Source organism: Triticum urartu, chromosome 1 (genome assembly GCF_003073215.2).
Source record: "Triticum urartu cultivar G1812 chromosome 1, Tu2.1, whole genome shotgun sequence".
Lineage (NCBI taxonomy): Eukaryota > Viridiplantae > Streptophyta > Magnoliopsida > Poales > Poaceae > Triticum > Triticum urartu.
This window is the reverse complement of record NC_053022.1, coordinates 202,181,421-202,190,281: the sequence shown is the minus strand read 5'-3', so window position 1 is coordinate 202,190,281 and position 8,861 is coordinate 202,181,421. Positions and strand designations below refer to the sequence as shown.

General features: G+C 42.7%; 1 protein-coding gene across 1 annotated transcript in view; it reads left to right on the top strand.

Annotated features, from left to right (window-relative positions):
- The first annotated feature begins 969 nt into the window (after window positions 1-969).
- LOC125554015 (DNA polymerase epsilon catalytic subunit A-like) overlaps window positions 970-8,861 on the top strand; it is a 37,200-nt gene continuing 29,308 nt past the window's right edge. The window contains exons 1-17 of the mRNA XM_048717646.1: window positions 970-1,396; window positions 2,059-2,124; window positions 2,225-2,284; window positions 2,429-2,524; window positions 2,932-3,092; window positions 3,241-3,329; window positions 3,425-3,642; window positions 4,046-4,132; window positions 4,226-4,360; window positions 4,769-4,891; window positions 5,386-5,469; window positions 5,661-5,825; window positions 6,453-6,629; window positions 6,799-6,912; window positions 7,282-7,386; window positions 8,535-8,653; window positions 8,717-8,858. Of these exons, the coding sequence (XP_048573603.1) occupies window positions 1,181-1,396; window positions 2,059-2,124; window positions 2,225-2,284; window positions 2,429-2,524; window positions 2,932-3,092; window positions 3,241-3,329; window positions 3,425-3,642; window positions 4,046-4,132; window positions 4,226-4,360; window positions 4,769-4,891; window positions 5,386-5,469; window positions 5,661-5,825; window positions 6,453-6,629; window positions 6,799-6,912; window positions 7,282-7,386; window positions 8,535-8,653; window positions 8,717-8,858 (2,157 nt within the window). The 5' untranslated portion in view covers window positions 970-1,180. The remainder of the gene's footprint in view (window positions 1,397-2,058; window positions 2,125-2,224; window positions 2,285-2,428; window positions 2,525-2,931; window positions 3,093-3,240; window positions 3,330-3,424; window positions 3,643-4,045; window positions 4,133-4,225; window positions 4,361-4,768; window positions 4,892-5,385; window positions 5,470-5,660; window positions 5,826-6,452; window positions 6,630-6,798; window positions 6,913-7,281; window positions 7,387-8,534; window positions 8,654-8,716; window positions 8,859-8,861) is intronic.

Below are 8,861 nucleotides of genomic sequence, written 5' to 3'. Positions count from 1 at the left end.
CCGCGACCCAAGCTCGTCTTCGGCTCCTTCCGGCCTTCTCCGGCATGGCGGGCAGCGGTTTTGAGTCCTTCACCTTCAAATCCGTCGACCTCGAGCTCATCCCACGCGACCCCGAGGAGGAGATGGCAGTCCGGCTTGCGCTCCGCCGCGCCTTGGAGGAGGCCCGTGCACGGCTGCGCTCAGACTGCATCCGTCGGGAATCCATTGTGTCCACCCAAATGGCACATGGATCCGGTGCTAGGTCAAGCGGTCCGTTTGGCGTCCCAACGCGCTGGCGGACGCGCAAACCCCTCCGTTGGCGCACTGATATTCGGAGCGCATCATCGTCCCACGAGGCCATGGCACGCCGTGCTCGCCGTGCAAGGCACCGGGCGCGGGAGGCGGCGGCAACCCTCGCGGCGACGGACGTCGGCGAGGCGGAGTCGCATTCTCCGACGCCCCGTATGGGGCATCAGTCTGGGCGACGCAACCGCATCGTGGTGGACGTCGACGGCTTGTCCCCGGACGGATCCATCATCGATTTGACGTCCAGCGGCATCGTTCGGGTTCCAGGTTTCGACGGGGAAGAGTAGGGCATGGGAGATGGTGGCGCCTTGAGTCCCGTGAGCCGGCTCGTGTCCCATGTCCTACTCTACCTTGCCAGCGATCGGACCAACACTCTGAGGAGCGCAGCTGGCCGCCGGACATAGCCAGGGCGGAGCCGGGCGAGCGGGAAGCGGAACCGGACGAGCTCCACTTAGATTAGGTTTCACGTTGCATGTAATAATATGGATTTGAGATATCCGAATGTGAAATACATTTTTTGAGGCATGGCTGGTCACTGTCTGCGGACGCGTAGATTTGCCGGTCCGTGTGTAATGCTCTTAGCTTCTTTGAAGGAAAATCTTCTGGGCCAAGGCCAGGAAGCGGGAAAAAGGAAAAGGAGCGCGCCAAAAACCAAAACGGCAGCGCGGCCAAATACGCGCCTCCTCCAAAAAAAGAAAGAAAAAAAAACTCACGTCGCAAACCCCATCGCGCGGTTCGCTCCAATCCCCGTCCCCCCGGCGCGGCGCCGCCACAGCGCCTCTCGCCGTTCGCTGGCGCCCCTGGTCCAGCCCGTTCCCTCCGCCACTCAAGAAGCTCCATCCCGGCCGGCGACCCCCCCCCCCCCCTCTCCCCAGCTTACTGAGGGCAGCCGAGCATGAGCGGTGGTGATGGTCGGCGACGGAGACCGTCGGCCGGAGGAGGTGGCGGCGGCGGCGTCGGCGGCAGCTGGGGCGGTCGGAGGTCTGGATCTTCGGCGGCAAAGGAGCAGCGGATACGGCTGGGCGCGGAGGAGCTCCTCGAGGGCCGGCTTGGCTTCGCGCCCTACACCCAAGGCGACCGCCGGCTTGGCTGGCTCCTCACCTTCTCCCCCGTGAGTTCCCTCTCGATCTCGCTGCTCTAGCTTCTATTTCGCGTCGACTGTATTGTGGAATTAGCAGCTGAATTCTGCAGAGGCTGTGAAATGCTTCTCATTTCAAGCGCAATCGGCTTGTGAAATTAACAAATCAGTAGGGTGTTTAGACCACCCAGGTAACGCAGAGCGTGAAATCGCGGAAGGAATTGTTTGCTTCCATTATCTAAATTTCTGTACCTCAAATCCATAGCGTTGGGTGGTGAGTCTGCTGCTATTGTCGGTATAGTGAAATGTTGTCTCTGACTGCGACTTAAAGTAACAAAGAAATTACTTGAAGCTGCAGAATCTCCATGGTTCCACAAGAATGAGCAACTTTTTTCCAACAGCAAAAATTTGTGCATTATACAATGGAATTAACTGATACAATCTCTTAAAAGCACGGATAATGCTGCTGCCATATAGAGTAGGACCTGGGAGAATGCCGAAAATGTCCATCCATCTTGAATAAAATGATTTGCCTAATAAATGTCCATCTATATTGTGAACGAATCAAACACATGGTAGAACCAACTCGGAGATGCTTAGTTGAAGGTCAAGAGCCATTGGCTTAACCGATTTGCTAAATCTAATGAATGAGTGGCTTTCTTATGTGATCTCTTACACTGCAATAACACCTGCAGTCATCATGGGAGGATGAGGATACAGGGAAAATCTACAGCTGTGTTGACCTGTACTTTGTGTCCCAGGTAAACAAAATGCAACTAAAGTAACACTGTTTGACCATGTTGCAGAAAAAAAATAACACTGTTTGACTTGCCATGTCTAATTGTTTATGCTTTCTTGCAGGATGGTTCTACATTTAAAGTGAAGTACAAATTCCCGCCTTATTTTTATGCTGCAACTAAGGTGAGCTTAAGGTTTTCTGAGGGATCTGTTCTCTTATCCCATCAAAGTATTTATATAGATGTAACACTCACAACTTTTCTGTGAACTTTCCTGGTGAGTCTGTTTCTTGACTGATTTTCTATTTTTGTGAATTGAAATGTTCAGGAGAAGACGGAGTTGGAAGTTGAGGCGTATCTCAGGCGACGTTATGAAGGGGAAATCGCTGATATAGAAATAATTGAAAAAGAGGATCTGGATCTTGTACGTGCCTTAATGTGCATGCTTAATTCAGCATATCATTTTGTATGCATCAGAAAATGCAATCGTTGTGATGAGTTTGATTCTATCTTCAGATTCCATTTTTTTGAGGGCTGATGTTCAGATTTCATTGCGGTCCTTTTTTCCTACCTTTGTTGCTTGTTACAGTAGAGTGACGTTCACACGCTAAGTGCTATGTAGTTTTACTTAAATTGAACCAAAGGACTAGCTAGTTGCAATATGTTAAGTTTACCTGTTATTGTTTTGTACTTCTGCTGACTGTCCCTACTATGACTCCACAATGGTGCCAATGCTCTCATGCATGTGTAATTTTTTGTCATCTATATTTTGCTGGGCCGAATGTAGCAGATAATTTTAACACGCCGTCTTTCTGTGTCTCCCTGTTGCAGAAAAACCACCTTTCTGGTTTGAAGAGAAAATATTTGAAGATTCAGTTCGATACCGTGCAGCAATTAATGCGTGTAAGGAGTGATCTAATGCATGTTGTTGAAAAGAATGAAGAAGAAAGAGATGCCGTGGATGCATTTGAATCAATTTATGGTGTAAAAAGGTACCCTGCATTAAATGGCTCCAGTTTTGCTGTTCCCCAGTTATGTTTTGTTTCTATGGGGTTAATTTTACTGTGTATCCTTTCCATGTTTTTATGTATTATGCATATTTTGCATTTATTGTTAACCTATTGTTTGTTGATCTAACAGGGTAGAAAGGCCACAAGATTACATAAACTGCATCATCGATTTGCGTGAATACGATGTTCCCTATCATGTTCGTTTCGCTATAGATAATGGTGAGGCTAAAGTTTGCAAGTCTTGTTTTTTAAGCATGTGCTAATATAACACCGATGAACTGACACTATTTATTCTGCATTGAACCTCTTCGCAGATGTGAGATCTGGACAGTGGTATAATGTTGGTGTATCTGGTTCTGATGTTTTGCTTCAGAGAAGGGAAGATCTGCTTCAGCGTGCAGAAGTTCATGTATGTGCATTTGATATTGAGACCACAAAGCTTCCCTTGAAGTTTCCAGATGCTGAATACGACAGTGTAATGATGATCTCCTACATGATAGATGGGCAAGGGTACTTGATAATCAACCGAGAGGTACGGATTGTTTTGTTTGTGCTATAGTTATTCATGACTTGTCCAGTTTATTGTGTTCAATTTATTGCCTAGTCTTGGACAGCATCAGTTACCTGGCATGTCTGTATGCCGTTTACTTTCTGTTTGTTTGAAGCAACATGCAATTCTCCAGTTCTCCTTCCTCTGGGAAAAAAGTCTTTACAAAAATGTTATTTCCATGTTAAAAAAGATGGCAATTGCCAAGGGGAATCCAAGAGCTGTCACGTGCATTAACCACCAGACGCATACTTCAGAATCAACTACATACATATAACAGTTAGATCATTAACTTAGCTGAACCTACTGTTCTCGATTGTGCTTGCAAGAACCATATGGTTTTTCTCCCTTAAAATAGGTTTTGCATAACACATTATTTTATTTGTAGTGTGTAGGGGAAGACATTGAAGATTTGGAATACACACCTAAACCAGAATTCGAGGGGCATTTTAGAGTTAAGAATGTCGCAGACGAGGTATGAACTTTTGCATATTATGTCCAGTGGCATATGCATTTTTCAGCATCGTAACTAATTTGCTCATTTTTTCTTCTTATTTTATATTTGTAGGTGGGTCTACTTAAAGCTTGGTTTTCTCACATGCAAGAGGTTAAACCTGGTATTTATGTTACGTACAACGGTGACTTTTTTGACTGGCCGTTTTTGGAGAAGAGAGCTGCCCACCATGGGATAAAAATGAATGAGGTATGCTGGTAATTTCTCCTTAATTTAGCAGACAATAGTTGCTCTTGGTATGACTCATGTAGCATATGATATGATAAACTATGTAGTAGAATGCTCACAATCTTGGCCAAACAGTTGCATGCAAATAAAGTTATCTGTAAAAAGTCATCTGCACTTCTGTAGCTAAATGGGAAAGTTCACAAGACTGGGATAGTGTCAGTAGCATGGTAGTGTCTTCCGTAACATTTCAAGGAATATCATGTACTCGTAGTGATCTAAACGACCTTATATTAGTTTACAGAGGGAAATTATGTACTCCCTCTGTAGTACATATGTTTTATAATTTGTCCTTTGTCTAGATTTTGAGGAAAATTGTTGGAATGGAAAACTGTGTTTTTCATTTTTGTGTTTCCTATTTTGTTCTTACAGGAGATTGGTTTCCAATGCGACAGTAATCAAGGTGAATGCCGAGCTAAATTTTCCTGTCATCTTGACTGTTTTGCCTGGGTGAAGCGAGACAGTTACCTTCCACAGGGAAGCCAAGGTCTAAAGGTGATAATTTACATAGTGAAAGAAAAATACTCTAAATTCGAGAGTTCTATGCTTTTGGTACTAAATGATTTGTCAAACTTGAGTTTTGACAATGCTATGAAAATTTGAAGTTTGGGTATTGAACTAGCATTAAAAGGTTAGCGTTAGTCATTTAACCTTTTTTATTGCCTGATTTTTTCTTGCATTATTTTATTTTATTTTGGAGAAAATGCAAAACCCTTGCATCTCGTTGCATTGATAAGAAGAGATGTATGGAAGGCTGACTACATGCTGCAGAACAGAAGCTGAACTAATATGTCTGGTAGAATCGTCTGGAGTCCGTTATCTCTGGCTGGTGCTCTCACCCGTGCCCCATACTGGATGATATCCACGTACCTAGCAAAATCCGAACTGTTGCCGTTGTAGACGGCTTTATTTGCCTGTTATCTTTCTTGTTCTAAATATGTTGCTTTTGCATTTATATAGTGACTTTCCTTCCATTTTGACACTCACAGGCTGTTACAAAAGCCAAGCTTGGTTATGATCCTCTGGAGGTCAATCCAGAAGATATGGTTCGCTTTGCAATGGAGCAGCCACAGGTATCTCTAGTCTACCTGTCTTGGTGATGGGGTAACTTTTGTCATTGAGAAGTAGCTGAAGTGCAAATGGTTACATGAAAACTAACCGTGAATACTGCTGTTTGTCTATATTGTTGTTTAAAATGTACTTGTCATTACTTGACCTGAAATGACACTGCTACTCATTTTACCTTGCATTGTCTCATTTTCAGACAATGGCTTCTTATTCTGTATCAGATGCTGTTGCCACATACTACTTATACATGACTTATGTCCATCCATTTATCTTCTCCCTTGCGACCATAATACCTATGTCACCTGATGAGGTGTTGCGGAAAGGAAGTGGGACACTATGTGAAATGCTGCTAATGGTCCAGGTGTGTTGAATAAACTTTGTTGCCATGTTTTCTGTACTGTTGTTATTATTTGAGTCAAAAGATAAGCCCTTTTTGGTCTGTGGACAACTATATGACACATAAAACTTGCCTGTTGTTTAACAAGATGTAAATTAATTACCATGTTTTCAACATCTTTTCGAATGAGTCTTTCCCCCCTTTGTTGGCCTGGAAACTTTTGTTTTTGCCACTCTAGATTTTGCCAATTTTCCTTATGCCACTCTAGATTTTGACATTTCACTTTTGCCACTCTTAGTTTTTGACAATTATCACAATTGCCATTCCGGTGGCAAAAACAAAATTTTTAGAGTGGCAATTGTGATACATTTCAAAAGCTAAGAGTGGCAAAAATGAAATAAAATTATTTTTCTTTTGCCACGGAATGGCAATTGTGATAATTGTCAAAAGCTAAGAGTGGCAAAACTGAAATATGAAAATCTAGAATGGCATAAGGAAAATTGGCAAAATCTAGAGTGGCAAAAACAAAATTTTCCCGTGAACCCACTCCAAGCACTTGGGACTCCCAAGTCGTGACAATATAGGAGTACCACTTCCTCAACTGTTTCTGATTTGTGATGCTTGCTGAAATCAGTTTCTTCTTATGTATAGGCATTCCAGGCTAATATCATTTGTCCTAACAAGCACCAAGCTGATCTGGAGAAGTTTTACAATAACCGTCTAGTAGAAAGCGAAACATACATCGGTGGTCATGTTGAGTGTCTTGAAACTGGTGTATTTAGATCTGATCTTCCTACAAAATTTCAGCTGGAACCCTCAGCATTTGAGGTAAGTTGAGTTATAGTATTCTGGAAATGTTATTTAATTTAGTGAAAATGTTCCTGAGCTTTTTTGTACCTGGTTGGATTATTAATTTGTTGGACATCGATGTGGTTTCATACAAGAATTTATATGCATACGTTCAGTGTATTAACTCAATGCATATTTGTTCTTTCAGCAACTAATTGAAAACCTTGACCGTGATCTGCAATATGCCATTGCTGTAGAAGGAAAATTGGATATTGATTCTGTCACAAATTATGATGAAGTCAAGGATGCCATAAAGCAAAAGGTATCGTGTCCTGTCCTGCTGTGGTCTGTAATCTTCACTCTCTGCTCAGCCTCTTTAAGACCAATGTGACAAACTGAAGCTTAGTGCCAATTCCCATAGTTGGTTACATTGAAACATGAAAATTTTGACTGTTGAAGCAAATTTATTCCACCATTTTAGCTCATTCTTTATTTGATTAGCAAGATACTTATTTACAGTTTGAGGTTTGATTTTGCAAATGTTGGTTGGCTTGGGCCTCATTGGTTTAGTAAATAAGTTTCCAACCCAGAAACGGAGCTAGCCAAATATCTACATAACTGGCATCAATAAAATGTTATAACTTGTCAGCTCCATGCTTGATTGACCTTTGTTATTATGTCAAATTCACAGCTTGTTTCATTGCGAGACCACCCAACTCGTGAAGAATGCCCTCTTATATATCATCTGGATGTTGCTGCAATGTATCCAAATATCATTTTGACAAATAGGCTCCAGGTAATTTTGTATACTTTAATGAAGTATTTGAATGTTGTATTGCTGGTATTGATAATTCCATGACTGATAAGGTTTTAACGGTATAATATGTTAAGAGATAGCTGAACTTTCTTTTCTGGCGTTCTGGTGATATGGTGATTTGTGAAGATTATCCGTCTGTGATGTAGAATCTCTTTGGGTACTGTTTGCTTAAGCATCATTCTGAGAGTTATAGAAAATATGAAGGTTGGATGGGAAATCTGGACTGTTGCAATTACAAAATTTTGTTAGGCATGTTTACCACTAGATGTTTTCACCCCAAATCTTTTTCTCAAATATGCATCAAGTGTGTCTTTGTTTCTTCAAAGAAGAATGCCGAGAAGACGTGAAGTACAAACCCAACCAACTTAAACAAGAAAGCAAAAAAAAAGGCAAAGAGCAAAAAAGTGACTAAACCAACTAAGCTGAACTATGGCAAAACTGAGCAAGCAGCAGCGCTGCTGTCACTGCCACCAGAACTTGGTCAGAGTGAGTGACTACGTTTCACCTCGGTTCACGTGTCTTTAGGGGTAGGTAAGCAGTTCACTCATACTCTAATACTGCCACTCACGTCAAGTCTCACAGGTCCATTGTGTCAAATCAGCACAAGGGGTGCTGGATAGCTTATGATTCTTGCTGCCGTACCATAGAGTTCCATGAACAAACCAGTTGAACTAAAAGTTTAGCTGTTATGGTCATAATGGAATGGCAGGTGATGTAAGATATTAGATATATCTTTCAGCAGGCACCTTAGGCGGAGGTATGAAGGACAGGCCTGGTGCAGTGGTGAAGTACGCCCCACTTGTGCCAAGGGGTCCTGGATTTGACGCAGCCTCTCTGCATTGCACTGTGCATGGGCAAGGCTTGCCTCGTATAATCCTTCTCCAGACCCCACCTGGTGTGGGAGCTTCTAGCACTGGGTCTGTCCGTTATTACCTAGGCGGAGGTTTATATTATGTCTGCCGATGACAGTGCTACACACCCATGAGATATGCCAATCACCCTATACCATGAAAGATATCACCAGAAATATTCAGCTTTGTCACATCGCTTGTAGTGTCATACTAGATATTCACATGATTATAACCCAGCAACCAAATTAAGCTTTTTTCCTCACTTGTTGATGGCAGCCACCATCCATAGTTACAGATGTGGACTGCACAGCATGTGATTTCAATCGCCCTGGAAAGAATTGCCTTAGAACGCTCGAATGGGTCTGGCGAGGAGAAACCTACACGGCAAAAAAGAGGTAAGCTTTACAAACTTGCATGAATATGTTGAGTTTCTGTTCTAATGTTATTCTATTTTCTAGTGACTATCATCATATAAAGAGGCAAATTGAGTCAGAGATGATTCAAACTGGTGGGGTTACATCTTCAAAGCCTTTCCTCGACCTCTCAAAACCAGAGCATTTACTAAAGCTGAAGGATCGTTTGAAGAAGTACTGCCAGAAGGTA